The following is a 16,661-nucleotide window of genomic DNA, read 5'->3' as shown; positions in this document are numbered from 1 at the left end:
CACCAGAGCTAGACAAGATCTACAACAGTCAGATCCAGAACAATAATACTCGGTGATTTCTGGTCCCTGTTGACAGTGACGTCGGCTCACATCGGTCATCAAAATCTCTCATCAAAAAAGTCATGATGAAGAGAAATTGGCCGTGCAGATGATATCAACACCACGCTCTAGATGCTGATTGTGTGCGAAATACGGATAGCCGCGCCATCGTGATGGCTCAGGTCACTCTTGACAAGGCCATTGCGCTTTTGTCCTCCGAGAAACTGAAAGAGCGATCTGACAGCCTGGCAGGTTTGTCTACAGCTGAGCCGGTTAATGGTAACTTTGCTGATCCTACCAGATTTGAAACACATTCTCCAGCAGAATAAACGGAGCTCAAAGTTGTATGTATGATCCACAGTCAGTTTATGGAATGTGTGTTATACAAAGATTGACATATGCTTATCTCATCAGGACCTCGCTCAATGATAAAGCTTGCCATAAGATCTTCGAGTCCCTTTTCCGATTCATCTCCGTCGAAAGATCCTTGTATAACAGAGCGAGTTCCAAGGGAGCATGCGCCTCGCGGTTGTCCGCTTGCGCATCCGTCATTCGAACAGCCATCAATGTTTTTCTGCGTAACCTGAGAACAAAGTCGATTCGGGCTATAGTCGACCACATAACAGAGATCCTACAAGTTCCTGGAGAGGGTCTGTGGGAGCATCTCGGTGCGGATTATCTGAAATGCCTCACCACTCTGTTGCGCTACCCTCCTCATCTCGAGCATTTGGCCGCCAATGAATGGGACAAGGTTCTGAACCTCTGTCTAAGAAGTATCGGTGCTCCAGAAGATGGGGATAGCCAATCGAGCGACCACAATGGCCATCCCTCTACTTTGGATGACTTTCTCGATGCAAGCTCACGCTCAACACCATCAAGAAGAACCTCGAGTCTGGCTTTGCGGGAGAAGCAGAGTGGCGACAAGAGAATTGTCGCAGAAGCAATAGTATGTATCCAGCTACTTACAGCGACTCCGACTGCCCCCGTGCAGGTAGCCGCTGAGAAGGTCCTTCGCGGGCTTGGGACTTTTTTGAAGCTTTCGCCGATCGCTGGAAGTGAACATCAGGCCGCGTTCAATAGCATAAATACAGTTGTCATGAGAGTTATTTTTGACCAGTCCGATCTCGTTCGCATGTTCCTCTTGGATCTAATTCCAGTAATTCGACATTTGTGGTCCACTAAGCTCATGGGCCTGAAGGATGAACTCCTTGTCACTATTTTGCTTTGCATGATTATCTTGACCGATGCAACTCGCAGGGCACCAACAGACTCCCTAGCTCTTTCAATAGAGAACCTTTTGGACACAATTTACTCAGAATATACGAAACGTTCTGAGAAGGACATTCTGCAGATTGACGAGTTAATTTTCGATCGAACGAGCTTCACACAAATCATTGACCTCGCACTGCAGCCTCGACTTGAAGTGCCCAGGTCCGAGCACAACTTGACCGTCGTATGGGTCATGGCGAAATTGATGCGATTGTCAGAAGAATCGACCGCGCAGTTATCGCATCCAGCAGGCGAAACACCAAGCAAGAAGCAACGATTGAACTCAGCGTCGGACCAAGTTTTTCGAGACTGTGTTATGTCGTCTGGCAACAGGAGAGTATGTGCCTTGCAGTTGATCCCCATACTCCTCCAGGGCCGCCTCACTATGGAGTCGAAAGCGTCACTACTTCAGCGATTGATCCCCTACATACTCGATGACAACGGCGTCATAGCTTCGTGGACAATGGTTGCCATCTCAAGGTGAGCATCTACAGGACCAGGTATTGATTGCATAGCTAAAGAAGTGTCACCGCAGCATCGCCAGCAGTGCAGATGCAGGCTCTCCGTTTCTGAAGAAGTATTGGCAACAAGCATGGAATCTTGCGTCTCGCGCCTCTATCTCGCAGTACACCTCCAGAGCCGCCTGTCATCTGATGAGTAACATTTTAAAGTTCGGTCTTCTGGATTATTCCGTAGTCGCAGGTACGACTAGTTCAATGCTTACAACTATGAATTTGAATGCGCCATCTAGCATCTCAGATTCGTCCTTGGAGCTGTGGGCGATCATAACAAGGTTGTGCGCACAGACGAACCCAGGCTCAGTATCGAACGCCTCGAAACAGATCTGCTCGTGGCTACGAGAAGCTTGGGTAATAGGTACGTCTTCGCTATATCTTTTTCACGCAGGTGCTTGACCGTTAACATCGTGTCAGGCACAGTAACCGATCGAATACAAACAGCGCAGGTCGCTGCTTTTGCACGCCCCCTAGATCTTCTCAATTTATTTCTTGCTTGTACTAATAGACAGTTCGAGATGCCCACCCCGCAATTTCGCGGACCGTCTGGGATCGTTGCAAAAGGCTGGCACTTTTACCAAAGTAACCGAGAGCTTCTCCATTATCTCTTCCATGTGGATGGGATGCTGGTTCCCTCAAGCCTGCATGGCAGAGATGATTGCATATCCCTGCAACTCGCGACTCGGAAAGACCATAACGATGATATAGTACTCGATCTGTTGCAAGCGAAATCCGAAATGTTCTTGCAAGCATGGCGATCGGTATCCGACAGTAAATCACACCATGTGACTGTTGATGTCGTTCAGATACTTGCTTCATTCTGCATAGTTGCAGTATTGTACACAGAATGCATACCTGAACAATTGCACACTCAGATAAAGGACTTGCGCGGCAATATCCAGCAACTCTGGGACAGCCTGTGTTCATTCATGGCGTCTCGTGAGCTTGTGTTTGTGCAATACTGCCTGGAGCTTCTGTGTCCCTTCCTGCCCCAAGGAGGTAGGGTTGGCTTCGAGAAATCGGTCGTTAATAGCAGCCTGTACAGACTTGTTTCCCCCTTAGGTGCAATCTTGGAGAATCATCGACAAGACCAGAAACGGTTGCTATCTTCTGATGAGGAAGAGCCAATGGATTTGGATGACCAGCTACTGCAGTCCAACGATCTACTGGCGGAGAACATGTGTATCATTAACTCGAACCGAGAATCTGTCCCTTTGTTCCATGATTCTGCCACTTTCCAACGCTCCATGACCATCCGGCTCTCAATCTTCAACATAGCATATGGCTCTGTCGTCCAGCCGGACCAGCCAGCCAGGAGTGCTCTGGTTGAGTACTTGACGGATTTGGATGAAGCTGATATATTGTCTTCAAAAGACTTCCTGCCCGACGTTTATCGGGCATGTGCAGGATATGAACGCACTTCCCTATTAGATTTGTTGGAGGACATGGGCGAGAAATGTCTGCAAACCTACCAACTGGAACGTTGCGAAACCTCTCAGGTTCTGTGCATTCACATGCTGGATAGTTTCATTAAATCATGGACGACAGGAGATGGAGATCATCTCAGTGATTCGGCCTCAGATATCTACAATTGGGTTACCGATGTCTTATTGGTAAACGGCAGGGCTTCTTCTCGAGTATCCATCGCCTTTTCCAGGCTTCTAGAGGAAATATTCAGTACCAACCCTGCGTACACAAGCGGAGAATCCAACCCCTCTCCCAGGACAACTCTTTTCATGATCCTTCAGGAAAGTGATATCCTGACTAAGTACAACGTGGGCAATCTCGTTCCCAAATTGTTTAGGCACTTCCCACTGAAAGATCACGATGCGATCTTCGATGATATTTTGGAAAGCCTTCCCCGCGATCCTGACTGGACTGAGGGTATTGCGCTCCGTTTATTCATATTGGCAAGGTTGGCTTCACAGTGGCACACTCTACTTCGGAGGAGCATCTATCATATGTTCGAGACGCCGGCCCAGCTTCCGCACTCTCGGTGGCATGCTGAAAAATGCATCCGACACGTTGCAAGTGTCTTTGGACTCGAAGACGCACGACAATTATTCCGCCTCTTCTCCTCCCAGATTCTTTACACCTGGACTGAAAATGAATCAGTTATGACAATGCCCTTCAGTATATTTGGTTATTCCACCCTTGAGGATATGCTGAGCGATGTCCAAGACGAGATTGTAGGTCAAATCATGATGCGGGCCAATGAGCACGAGGCAAGTGAGCTCTCCACCCGTCTGAAAATACCTTTCATAGAGCTCCTGGCGACATCTTTCTATAAGGCAGAGGCGTATAGTATTGCACGAGACATCAGCACTCCTCCTGGGCAGAGTTCTCAACCGAAAGGGGTTGAAAATCGATTGAAGAAGATCCTGGGCGCTGACCGTTTCGTGAGTCTGGTTGAGAAGCAATTTCCGCAAGTAATTGCAACGTTCTTTGGAACCCTAGATCAGTGTGAGCAGATCGAGAGAGCGTTCTCCAAGAGGGCCAATTTTCAAGAAGCTTTCAGTATCTTGAAATCAATTACTGCTAAGGGCGCCTCAAAGGAAATACTTCCCCCCAATCAGCAACCTTCCTTCAGAGCGCGCTACCTTCTAGATGAGCTTGAATTTCTCTGTAAACGAAGCGGTTATGAGCTCGAAACGATATGGACACCTACATTGGCATCTTATGTCTGCCGGACACTTCTGGAATCAATTCACCCCGCGCTTGGCTCTCTTCATGCCTGCTCTGTCATTCGCAAGATCAGGATTTTGATCTGTATTACCGGCCCTGTTATGCTGAGAGATTATCCCTTCGAAATGCTCCTACACGCTCTTCGGCCGTTCCTCACAGATATACATTGCTCCGAGGATGCACTGGGAATGTTCTGGTATCTCTTGGACGCTGGGAGGTCTTACTTGACTGAAAATCCTAGTTTCACAGCTGGCATCGCAGTGTCCACCCTGCTCTCTTTTCGAAAGTTCTTGGCCTCTACATCAGCCACTATGCAGGAAAGCGAATCTGTTGCAGTTCTGACAATCGTTCAGACCTTTCTTCAATGGTTCGAAGACTACTTGAAATCTTACGAGTCACCTCATCTGAGCCCAGAGGCGCATGCCTTCTTTCAGCGTCTGATGGAGTCTTCGCGCAGGATCTCTACTCCAGACAAAGAGTTGGATGGTACGGAGGAGTGTAATTTACTTCTCGAAGTGATACAGGACCGCAATTCCAAAACGAGGTTGCTGAGTCAGTCAATATCTGATCACATCCTGTCTTTGCTTTGTGCAAGCTTCAAGAGCGCTCCCAACTATCATCAGGGCCTTGTCGAAAGAGGGTATGACGCTATTGCAGATTCGGTTGCTTTATATCAGACTCTCCAAGACTTCAGCCCTACAAAAGAGTACCGGCTGTGGGCTGCCCGGGTAATTGGACGCAATTTTGCTGCTACTGGCATGATAAGTGATGATCTGTTGAGGGAACAGCAGTCGACCTTATTTGAACCTCGAATGGCTAAGTTAAGCCTCCACATGTCCTGCCAGTCCAAAGCCAGGATATTACAGGTGCTTTGCAGTATGTTGCAGAATAGCAGTCCTCTGGAAGTCGGACTTGTTGAACGGACCTTACAGCTCATTGTCAGTAATCTTGCCGGTGCCCCGGGGTTTGAAAACTATGAAGAGATCATATCTCCTTCCCTACTGAAGGCACTAATTTGGAGCCCATATCAGTGTCCATCAATACCCTTGCCTGCTTCTCAGACCAAGAATCACGATACCATCGTTAGATGGAACCCTGGTATTTCCTTTGCTCACTGGGCTCGTAGCATTGGGCTTTTCTTGACAAAGGCGGCTCCCCAAGATCCTGTTATTGGGCCGCTGAGAAACATTCTTCACGTCATACCTTCATTGGCAGTCCGGATTTTGCCATATATTCTGCATGATGTTCTGCTCACAGAGCCTGACGGCGTGGCCAATGTTAGGAAAACCATTTCTGATGTTTTCCAGCAAGGTCTACACGAAGCTGATGCTCATTCCATCCCTCATGTCCGTCTCATCATCAACTGTCTTCTGTATCTTCGGAACCAACCGCGTCCTCAAGAAGCAACGATAGTAGAGCGTGATGAGTGGCTTGAAATTGATTTTGCAGTAGCATCTAGGGCTGCAAACACATGCGGCTTACCCAAGACAGCACTGCTGTTTCTGGAGATACAGGCCTCGCGAGCCGTGTCCGGATCTCGCCGCTCCTCTCTCGTGAAGTATGAACCTCCTCCTGATCTCCTTCATGACATCTTTAGAAACGTGGACGATCCGGATCTTTTTTACGGCGTCCAGCAAAGCTCGTCACTAGAGTCCGTGATGGAGACCTTGGAACATGAGAGCTCCGGGTTCAAAAATCTCCTTTTTCAGAGTGCCCAGTATGATTGCGAGATTCAGATGTCGGGAGACGCTGACGCGCATGGTCTCTTAAAAGCACTCAACTCAAGTAACCTGCAGGGAATTGCAAACTCTTTGACATCGACCCTCAGAGGCTCAAAAAGCTCTGTCTCATTTGATAGCATGATGCAAGCTGCGATAGATCTGCGACAATGGGATTTACCAGTTTCGCCTATGAATCACTCTCCGTCCGCTGCACTCTTTAGAACCTTTCAAAGCCTGAACACTTCAACGTCTCTGGTTGATGTTTCGAATTCCGTCAACGAAAGCCTCTTGGCCATATTGGGCTCGCTAGGAAGCACCAGTCGCTCAGCTATGTCCTTTCGGGCAGCGATGAGAGACCTGGGAATTGTGACTGAGATAAGCGATGTCTTAAGTGCGACGTCTCTCGAAGAGTTAAGTGAAGAATGGCGGAAGATCGCAGAACGAAACTCTTGGTTGAAGGCAACAAGGTAAATCCGAGGTCTTCTGAATTGGGTCCGGCATGAAGGCTAATCTTTGTAGTGTTGATGAGGTTGGAGAGATTTTAAAGTGCCATGAGGCTTTGTTCTCCTCGATCAAGACAAGGGATTATCTCAAATCCGCCGTAGGACTAAGCGACCGAGATGCACAGTTACTGGAAGTCAAGGTCATTCGCCAGTCACTCTCCATCACGAGAAGTCATGGCATACCACAGGTTTCATTGAAGTCTGCAATGCGCTTGTCTAAGCTTGCAGACTTGTGTGTGGTGCAGGGAATCAATGTCGAAGGAGCAACAAAATTCGATTTGGCCAACGTCCTATGGGACCAAGGGGAGATGGCAGCCTCGATTCGGATGCTTCAACAGCTTGACAATCAAGGAGACCTACACAAGCAGGCAATTCCAATCAGCCGCCCGGAGCTTCTTGTGACCCTCGTGAGTGGACACTTCTATACTCGATCGTGCTGTTGTTTCTGATCATTTGCAGGGCCATCATGTGGCGGAAGCACGCTTGGAGAAGCCAGAAGCTATCATTCAGGGGTATCTTGGCCCCGCAGTTAAGGAACTTAAGAACCGTTCGGAAGCTGAAGAGGCCGGTAGAGTATATCACGGCTTCGCCACCTTCTGTGATCAGCAACTACAGAATCCCGACGGACTGGAGGACTTCAGACGAGCCGAGCAACTACGTAATCGCAAGGAAAAGGAAGTACTGGGTCTCGAAGAGATGATGAAGAATGCAGAGGGCAAAGAAAGAGAGGCCCTGAGGCACTACCGAACCAAGACAAAGCAGTGGTTTGACCTGGACGATCGAGAATATCAACGTCTGCGACGCAGTCGAGAGGCCTTCTTGCAACAATGCCTTGAGAACTATTTGCTTTGCCTCAAAGAAAGCGACATGTATAACAATGATGCGCTCCGCTTCTGTGCCTTATGGCTTGGCAAATCCGATAGTGAGATCGCAAACAAAGCTGTCTCCAAATATCTCAACCAGGTCCCGAGTCGGAAATTCGCGCCACTGATGAACCAGCTTACTTCCCGTCTCCAAGACACCTCTGACGAGTTTCAGAATATGCTCTTTGCATTGATTTTCCGCATTTGCGTCGAGCATCCGTTCCATGGCATGTACCAAATATTCGCCAGCAGCAAGTCCAAGGGCGGAAAGGACCCGTCAGCTTTGTCTCGTAATCGAGCGGCAAGCAGGCTGGTAGATTGCCTGAAAAATGACAAACGGATTGGGCCGACATGGGTTGCAGTGCACAACGCGAATATCAGTTACGTGCGGTTCGCGGTCGATCGACTGGACGAGAAGGTCAAGAGTGGTGCGAAGGTGCCATTGAAGAAACTCCTGACGGGCCAGCGACTAGAGCAAGACGCTTCGACACAAAAGCTGCCGCCACCTACGATGAAAATTGCCATCCGTGTTGATTGCGACTACAGTGAAATTCCCAAGCTTGTTCGATATCATCCTGAGTTCACTGTTGCATCTGGGGTGAGCGCACCGAAGATTGTCACTGCCGTCGCAACGGATGGTCACAAGTATAAGCAACTAGTAAGGCTTGCATTCCGTCGTCTCACATTGAATCGCAAACTGACGATCATATCACAGTTCAAGGGAGGCAACGATGACCTACGACAGGACGCCATCATGGAACAAGTATTCGAGCAAGTGAGCAGTCTTCTCAAGGATCATCAGGCGACCCAGCAACGGAAGCTAGGAATTCGAACATACAAGGTCCTGCCACTGACTTCAAACGCGGGAATCATTGAGTTTGTGCCGCACACCATCCCTCTGCATGACTACTTGATGCCGGCGCATCAGCGATATTTCCCCAAGGACATGAAGCCCAACATGTGCCGAAAGCATATCAGCGACGTACAGACACGGTCTTTCGAGCAGCGAGTCAAGACCTTCCGCCAGATCACGGAACATTTCCATCCAGTCATGCGGTACTTCTTCATGGAGAAGTTCAACAGCCCGGACGATTGGTTCAGCAAGAGGCTCTCATATACTCGGAGCACTGCAGCGATTTCCATTCTGGGGCATGTGCTTGGGCTTGGTGATCGGCATGGGCACAATATTTTGCTGGATGAGAGAACCGGAGAGGTCGTTCATATCGATTTGGGTGTGGCTTTTGAGCAAGGCCGAGTCCTACCGGTCCCTGAGGTAGTTCCCTTCCGACTGACGCGTGATCTGGTCGACGGTATGGGCATCACCAAGACAGAAGGGGTCTTCCGGCGGTGCTGCGAATTCACCCTCGAGGCACTTCGACAGGAATCGTACAGTATCATGACGATCCTTGATGTGCTTCGGTATGATCCTCTGTACAGCTGGACTCTCTCTCCACTGCGCATGAAGCGGATGCAAGACGCTCAAGAAGCCGGTGATGGGCCCCCCATGATATCAGGTGCCGCTGAAGATCAACGGTCAGCGAATGAACCTAGTGAAGCAGATCGCGCTCTGACGGTTGTGGCAAAGAAACTGAGCAAGACTCTCAGTGTCACAGCGACCGTCAATGAACTGATTCAGCAGGCAACTGATGAAAGGAACCTTGCTGTTCTCTATTGCGGTATGTCATTGGAGCTTCTGTCCCTGACGAGATTGAAGGCTAACATTATTTTCAGGCTGGGCCGCATATGCATAGGCACTCAGAAATGTGTAGCAAAGCCGATTCTTCCAGTTCGATATGTATATCCGCCAAGGCCCTTTTCTACTTGGAGGCCCTGCTGTATCGCCATTCCATCATGCTTGACGAATCGGCAATGAGTAGCTACGACGCTCCCCATGATTCCTTGAAGCAGGCGAGGAAGATTGTGTACATAGTTAAATATATACATACATACATACATATATATATATATATAAGATTATCACCAAATGATTGAGTCTGCGGCAATCTCTGCTCGTGACTCTGAATGTAACTCGCTGACCGTGTGATGCCGCATTGAGCCAAAGTGGCCACTTCTTCCCACTTCCGCCAGTCAGAAACTGTCAATCATTGGTGCTCAGTCTTCCTTCAAGTCAACGTGTTCGTCCGTATCTTATGCCTTGGAAAGTATATCCCTGTTAGACTGCATTAGAAACAGTCAAAAATTGGCTTGGCTTCAATTTTCCCCAAAGCGGTAAAACCACACGCACCGGCTGCCCTTTTTACCCAATCCAGCAAGTGGCATCGCGATCTTTTGTCCGAGATTAAAAATAGCACGACTCCTAACTATAACTATACATTCGCAAAGACTCATCGCCGCGTCCTCATGGCCTCAACCTGCTGAGTGCTCCTTGAAATCTAGTATTTCTGTGGTTTGCCGTTCTTCAGCGGTGCTTTTCGACATAGGCTCAGGTCACCATGTCGACCGTATCCCCCAACAGGGGCATCGTGGTCTTCTCGGGAGGAAGCGCTGCCAACAATCTCGTCGATGTCTTCGGCAGGATACGTGAGAGTAAGGATTGTTTGTTAAGCTACATTATCCCGATCAGCGACAATGGAGGTTCTTCCTCTGAGCTGATCCGAATATTTGGTGGTCCTGGCATCGGTGATGTGAGAAGTAAGACTCAACATTCTCAAGAAAGATAGCGAGTTTTAAGGCAGTTACCAGTCCGTTACTAACAGTGCATGCAGGTAGACTGGTCCGTCTGATCCCTGACTCGCCTCCAAACTCGGAACGGGCCGCGATCAAGACCCTGTTCAACCACCGGCTCCCTTCGGACGCCGTCGCGGCCCACGGAGCATGGCAGTCAATCGTAGATGGTACTTCCGAGCTCTGGAAAACCATCACACCCGCCAAGAAAGAGCTGATACGCTCGTTCTTCAATTTGCTGAACCTGGAGATCCTCAAGCGGGCACGACCGCCCTCGTCAACCTTTGACTTCACATCGGCCAGCGTGGGTAATCTCTTCCTCACCGGCGCGCGCCTCTTCAGCGGCAGCTTTGAGAGTGCCATCTACCTCCTAGGAAGCATCTGCGGTGTCCAGTCCGACGTAGTCCGCGTCATCCCAGCCATCAATTCCAACTTCTCCCACCACATCTCCGCCTCCCTCGCCGACGGCACCATCATCGTCGGCCAGAACAGCATCTCCCACCCAAGCGAGGCAACCGCTCTCCAGCCTCGTCCAGGCTCCAGACGGCCCAGCCTCCTCCTCGCCGACGGCGCTTCTGACCTCGAGGACACAGAACCCTCCGACGCCTCGGACGCCGCCTCCTACGAAGACGACCACCTCCCCGGCTCCCTGCCCACCCTCCGCAACAAAAACATCCAGTTCAGCAAATCAGCCAACGAGGACCTCCCTGCCCGCATCACCCGCATCTGGTACATAAACCCCTACGGCCAGGAGATCCGGCCCCCGGCCAACCCACGCGTCCTCGAATCCCTCCGCAACGCCCAGGCTATCATCTACAGCATTGGCTCCCTCTACACTTCCCTCGTTCCCTCCCTCATCCTCCGCGGCGTGGGGCAAGCCATAGCTACCAGCCCCGCCCGCCACAAAATACTTATTCTCAATGGCTCGTTAGACAGGGAAACCGGCCCGCCCTCGCAGCCCTTCACGGCGGTCGATTTCGTCGAGGCAATCACCCGTGCTGGCGAAGAAAGCCGTGGCCGGCCTGTTCACTTGCCTTCGCCGCCGTATTCTTCCTACGTCACGCATCTTTTGCATCTAGATGGGCCGGGAACGCCGCAGGTTGACCGCGAGCGCCTGGCGGAGATGGGTATCGAGACGCTCCGTTTATATGGGCGCAAGGTTACGGCGCCGGGGCCGGGCGCTGAGCAGGTCACTTTAGGGATGAAGTATGACCCTACTGCCCTTGTGCAGGCCTTGGAGGTAGTACTGGGTCGTAAAGGGGATGCGATGCTTCGCGGGGATGGGTTGAGTAGAAGAAATACATTAGATCCTGCGAGGAGAAGGGCAGAGGAAAAGCCATAGATAGAAATCAATACAATATAATGATCTGGTTCAACTCTGCTGTTTCAATATCATTCACGATAGTAGCATCAAAGAGGAGTATTTACAGATCAAAATATATCACAGGAATAACCGCCCAGTTCCCCTTCGGTAGAATACAGCGAGCCCCAACGTACCGTCTCGACCAGCCACTGCCAACGCCATACCAATGCATTTACAGAACGTTCGTCAGATGATGACATAAAAGAGAAGCTACATGATTAATACATGGAAAGGATACAGGGTCGTAGGGAACGAAAGGAAAGAGTAGGACGGATTCTCAGACTAAGGCCGAGCGGCCGGTCTGGGTTTCCATGTCTGACGATTGATGTTGAAAGGGGGATGCCTGCTCCCCTGCGGTAGATACCGGAAGTCACGGTACAGTCCAGAATCAATGTCCATCAAAATCGCTTTTTGAGGCTCCGCTGCAGGGAAGTTGGTCGATTTGGAACCGTTTCGAAAAGAGCGTGCAGTTGAAGAGGTGGCAGCCTTGGTCTTCGTCACCTCCTTGATGATTTCTCGTAGCTCTTTGTCATCTTTGGTGATCTGAGCTTTGATGAAAGCAGGATTATTGGTGGCCTGAAGTGTCGCCATCACAGACTCGCGTGGTGTGTAGGTGTACTTCTGAGGCGTAGGAGGCGAAACCGGGACTACTGAAGGATCCAAATATGCTTCCTGGTCCTTGTCCAATAGTTGACTGATGTCCAAGCTTTCCCCGTGCGGTATCTTGTGTGGATGAGATGGAGTCACGCAGTCCATGTCCACCTCTTTACGTAGAACGTGATCGATATCGACGGCCGAAAAGTAGGCACAAGACTGAGGAAGATCGTCGATCCCAACTTGTTGCGAAAACATGGCGCGAGTCCAAACATTGGCGACCTGTAGGGCCATGGCAGCTCGATACTTGTCCTCTTCCTTAACAAGGTACCGTATTTCATCGTGGACCGTGATTGCGAGTCGAGCATCAATGTTAAATCGCCGGATAAGATAATCCATGGATATGATTAAAAGATGGAGATAATCAACTCCAGATGACTGGATGGCCCAATTAATTCGGGAAGTCATGAAACTGCCCTTGTTGATGAAGCGTCGCATGAGTGCTTCAGTAATTCCGGCGCCGAGCACAGGAGTACGCGGTCTTTCTTGATCGGCGAATTCCTCCAATTTGTTGAAGACAAAGGATTCAGTGCCTCCGCGCCAGAAAGGGTTTTCACTCAGAATACGACGAGTTGTGCGGGTGCCCTTGGTTTCTCTGTAGAGATTGGTTGCAACTTCTTGGGTCTCCTTCTCCGACATGGATGGATTGAACTGGCGAAGGAGTGTGGCAGCGAACTTGACCCCAGCACCGTAAATGCGCCCATAGTTGAAAACCTTGGCGTCATTACGCGAAATACCCAAGATCTGGGCAGTGCGCGAATGCATATCAGTCCCAGCAGCCTTGGAACCTTCTAACGTCATGAACCCAATCGCATTGCCCCCATGTAGTTGGAATTGAGCGTCCCCGACAAGACTGGCAATCCACAATTCCTGAGAGTCAACATCTGCACCAACGAAGACATAGCCCGGCGGAGCTTTTATCATGGCTTTGAGTTCGGAACCCACGCGGTTCGCCTTGGCGTTGCTAGCTGTTAGCCACGTATTCTCGACGGCTCGCCGGGTGATCGTGCCCATAGGTATGATCTGAGGGAGAATGAACCCTAATCGGTTTGACTTTTCACCTGTAGACCCGGACTGCTTGACTTGATCTTCGTAGACTACCATCTGACTCATGATTCTGTCACGGGCGCTGATCCAGTACGAGCAGGAGGCATTCATTTCCAGAGCTTCTTTGGCGAGGGCGTATTGCGAGGAAAGCGTTCCCCGCTCAAAGAATTGCAGATAGCCCTTGGCTAATGGGTTGACGCAACGTGCTTGTGGGCCATCCTTATGAGGGAGTTTGAAATACACATGTTTCCTATCGTTGCGCAACTCCAGGTTCTTCTCTTCACTCATATCACAGAGAACCACAGGCTGGTTTTCGAATTTTTTGACCTGGTCTTTCGGGACTTTGAATGTCCATCCGAATTTATCGGACCATGTCAGAGGGTAACCGTCCCATGACAGCTTCAACAATATAGGGGCAATCCGGGTACGCACAGTCAGGTTGATGTCCGCTGTAGCTGAAGGAAAAAGATCTTTGTACCACTGTGGCATGCCTGGTTTCTTCTGTCTGGCCGCGGGTCGCGGAGGATCACCCTTCTTCTTGCCCTTGACCAATTTGATTTCTTGGCCAGACCAGTCCAGCTGTCGCAACCAAGGGTCATTCATGTAAATATCCGGGTTCTCTTTGACCTTGAGAGCTTCGTTGCATAGTTCAACTAGCCTCCGTTGCACATCATCGACTCGTTGATGATATGTGGCTTCCGCGTTCGTGATATACTCTTTCCACGTTTCGTTGACGGGCAATATGACCGAGGACAGATGACGGAGAGCTCCGAAGCTGACAGGGTGAGGACAGACCTCAAGGAAGTTGGGAAACACCTTCTTGTACACGCGATGGGTGATGGCGACGTCCGCGGCACAGTAATCCAGCAACTCTTCCAGCTTTCCCAGAATCTGCTCCCTGTTCAGTTCGCCAAAATGGTCTCTTTGTGACTTGTCAATCGTAACATCGCAATGAAACTTGGCTACGTCGCGTAAGGAATTCACTGAGCTCCTTCCTACCCACAATTCCTCCTCTTCTTCGCTCAACATTTTGCTTTCGAGCAACGCAGCCAGCTCGACGGAGTTGCTCTCGTTTGCAATCTTGTCTCTCAAATCCTTATTTTTCTTATGACGCATCCATGTGGGTCTCTGCTGCGAGCACATCCCGTTGACGGCGACATGGAGTGACATGGTATCAAGGAAGAAGTTTCGAGTCTGTTCCATTCCATACTCCTCGAGGACGCGCGCTCGGTCATAGCCAATGTTGTGTCCAACAACAATCCGAGGTTGCTTTTTATCGCCCAAAGGTATGAGTTGAACTTCATTCTCGGATTCACCAAGCAGCCAGGGAGAAAGCCATGCATACCAGGCTGTAGGGCTCACGGCGCAAGCCATAACAGCAAAGGAATGTTCTTTGTACATGACCTCGGTATCGAAGGTGAGCATTGGCTCATTTGGTGCGTCCACAGGCTCCCAAGAACCGTCAGAGTTATATTTGGTCCATCCGCTGCGCTTGACCCATTCGCGCGGCTTCTGAGGCGAATTGACAGTTGTATAGCTTTTTGCATAGGTCAAGTAGGGTTCGGATGCATCCATTCCCAGCTTGAAGAAGTGCTCGTCCATGGATTGCCCCTGAAGGGCAGGCATGTCGAATGCGATAGGTTCCGCAGCATCCTGAGATTTTCCTAGCAGATCGTGCCTTGAAAGGTGTTCCTTGGACAGTGCAACTAGGACTGGATCTGGCGATCTTGCTTGATTCGGAAATACTTGAGAATAGACATGGTCGCTCAGCTGTTGAACTCCAATCTCATTAAATCTAGGCAACGCAGGGACTGCACGATTAGTATATGTGTGTCATTTTTTTTTTTTTCTTGTCTCGACTTGCGCCGACCAGGATGAGGATAGTAATACCTGAAAGAGATCGACGGCGTGGTGTTTCAACAGCATCTCCCGATGTAGGTTCCGAAATGAACGATCTAGTCACCAGTAGCAGGGGTCGTTGTCGGGTGAAGCGTGGCGAGCGCAACCTCTGCGAGCAAGGACGTAGAACATCCCGGCAACGGGGAGCGATCGCACTATTTAGAAGCATTCTAGATCAAAATGTTCGGTCAAGGTTATCCCCAAGACATGGTATATAAGGTCGAGCAGCCAATGCTGCGTAGAAATAGGGTGTCTAGTGAGGCGTTGTTTCAAGATGAGTCGGCGCAGGTACACAATTCTATGGAGATTCCAGACTTTCCTATCACGGACAACCCGTCATCATGCCTGTCGGAGATCGGAGTTAGAGATGATCCTTCAAGCCTTCATGACTCCGTCGTTATCAACATGTGATATTGTGCGATAAGCCTGTCAGCAGTTTATCGCCCCTCCAGAGAGTCTCTCTAGCCTTCCTTATGAACCAGCAAGAAAAGGACCGTTCATTAGCGATTCCTCATTACCGAACCCCACTCCTCATGCTATGGCTTCACTAGTGAGGAGTATCTCCCATGCTCGTCGAAGTCCTCCCACCCGTTCTGTTTCCATAGAGCCTTCAGATCGAGACGAGCATGCGCGGAAGCGCCGTCGCGTGAACGATGTCGAGACAGCAGGCATTGGGGAATCGGCAGATCAATCGGACACTTCAACTGCTTCCATTATTTCCACATCTAATCTGGGAGCTCGCGACAGAGATATTGAACCCGTCGAGCAGATTGATTTGACTGAAGTGGAGGGCTCGGCTGCGCTTGCAAAAGCCCTGGCAAAGCAGCGAGAAGATGCGGTCAGGGCACAGGAATCCTTGCATCAAGGGACTGGTCGTACCGTTTTGACATCATATAAATGCCCCGTGTGTATGGATACCCCAGTCGATGCCACCAGTACTGTATGCGGTACGTATCTCCTGTGTGTACCCCACGGAACCACATATTGACGGAGTCAGGGCACCTCTTCTGTCACAAATGCATAATGGATACACTGAAATTTAGCGAAGAACAGCGGTCAGACACGTCAGGAAAAGGCCCTCGCGGCACTTGTCCTGTCTGTCGAAAGCCTTTAGCACGAACAGATGCGCCAGTTCCTAGAAGGCATTTAATTCCACTGCAACTGAAACTTGTTACGAAACGGAGAAATCAGGCGACTACGGAAGGCACATAACGATCACCGAGGCTTATTTTATTCACGAGTATCTAAGGGCCGGCGTAGGGGTTAGACTAGCGGTTTTTGAGTAGGCCGGCTTACGAGATGAGTGATTACAGCGTTTAGCAGGCGTTATGGCATATTTCAATCCATTTCTCTAGGACATCCCAAACGATGGGTTTGCTGATATCTGGATCTATTTTAAAATATAAAAGTCCGTGTGC

The 16,661-nt window shown here is 50.0% G+C and overlaps 4 protein-coding genes across 4 annotated transcripts; 3 read left to right on the top strand and 1 right to left on the bottom strand.

The window, feature by feature from the left end:
* The first annotated feature begins 12 nt into the window (after positions 1-12).
* On the top strand, positions 13-9,552 carry atmA (DNA-binding protein kinase TEL1). The gene is made up of 9 exons (XM_077804874.1): positions 13-291; positions 341-383; positions 454-1,788; positions 1,844-2,184; positions 2,241-6,696; positions 6,749-7,139; positions 7,192-8,253; positions 8,311-9,271; positions 9,327-9,552. The coding sequence occupies exons 1-9, from the start codon at positions 213-215 to the stop codon at positions 9,344-9,346; spliced, it is 8,688 nt and encodes a 2,895-aa protein (XP_077661010.1). The 5' UTR covers positions 13-212; the 3' UTR covers positions 9,347-9,552.
* Positions 9,553-9,657: 105 nt separating this feature from the next.
* On the top strand, positions 9,658-11,622 carry AFUA_5G12650 (gluconeogenesis factor YvcK family protein; the record flags this gene model as incomplete). The annotated part of the gene is made up of 2 exons (XM_748295.2): positions 9,658-10,247; positions 10,322-11,622. Exons 1-2 carry the CDS (start codon positions 10,049-10,051, stop codon positions 11,620-11,622), a joined length of 1,500 nt encoding a protein of 499 aa, XP_753388.1. The 5' UTR covers positions 9,658-10,048.
* A 303-nt stretch (positions 11,623-11,925) lies between these two features.
* On the bottom strand, positions 11,926-15,412 carry AFUA_5G12640 (DNA-directed DNA polymerase gamma MIP1; the record flags this gene model as incomplete). The annotated part of the gene is made up of 2 exons (XM_748296.1): positions 11,926-15,155; positions 15,235-15,412. 2 exons carry the CDS (start codon positions 15,410-15,412, stop codon positions 11,926-11,928), a joined length of 3,408 nt encoding a protein of 1,135 aa, XP_753389.1.
* A 258-nt stretch (positions 15,413-15,670) lies between these two features.
* On the top strand, positions 15,671-16,455 carry AFUA_5G12630 (uncharacterized protein; the record flags this gene model as incomplete). Its single annotated transcript, XM_077804873.1, has 2 exons — positions 15,671-16,190; positions 16,241-16,455. The coding sequence occupies exons 1-2, from the start codon at positions 15,782-15,784 to the stop codon at positions 16,453-16,455; spliced, it is 624 nt and encodes a 207-aa protein (XP_077661009.1). The 5' UTR covers positions 15,671-15,781.
* Between the last annotated feature and the right edge of the window lie 206 nt (positions 16,456-16,661).

The sequence above is a fragment of the Aspergillus fumigatus genome, chromosome 5 (genome assembly GCF_000002655.1).
Source record: "Aspergillus fumigatus Af293 chromosome 5, whole genome shotgun sequence".
In the NCBI taxonomy this organism is placed as follows: domain Eukaryota; kingdom Fungi; phylum Ascomycota; class Eurotiomycetes; order Eurotiales; family Aspergillaceae; genus Aspergillus; species Aspergillus fumigatus.
Note: the sequence above shows the minus strand (reverse complement) of the source record. Positions and strands in the feature narration are given on the sequence as shown.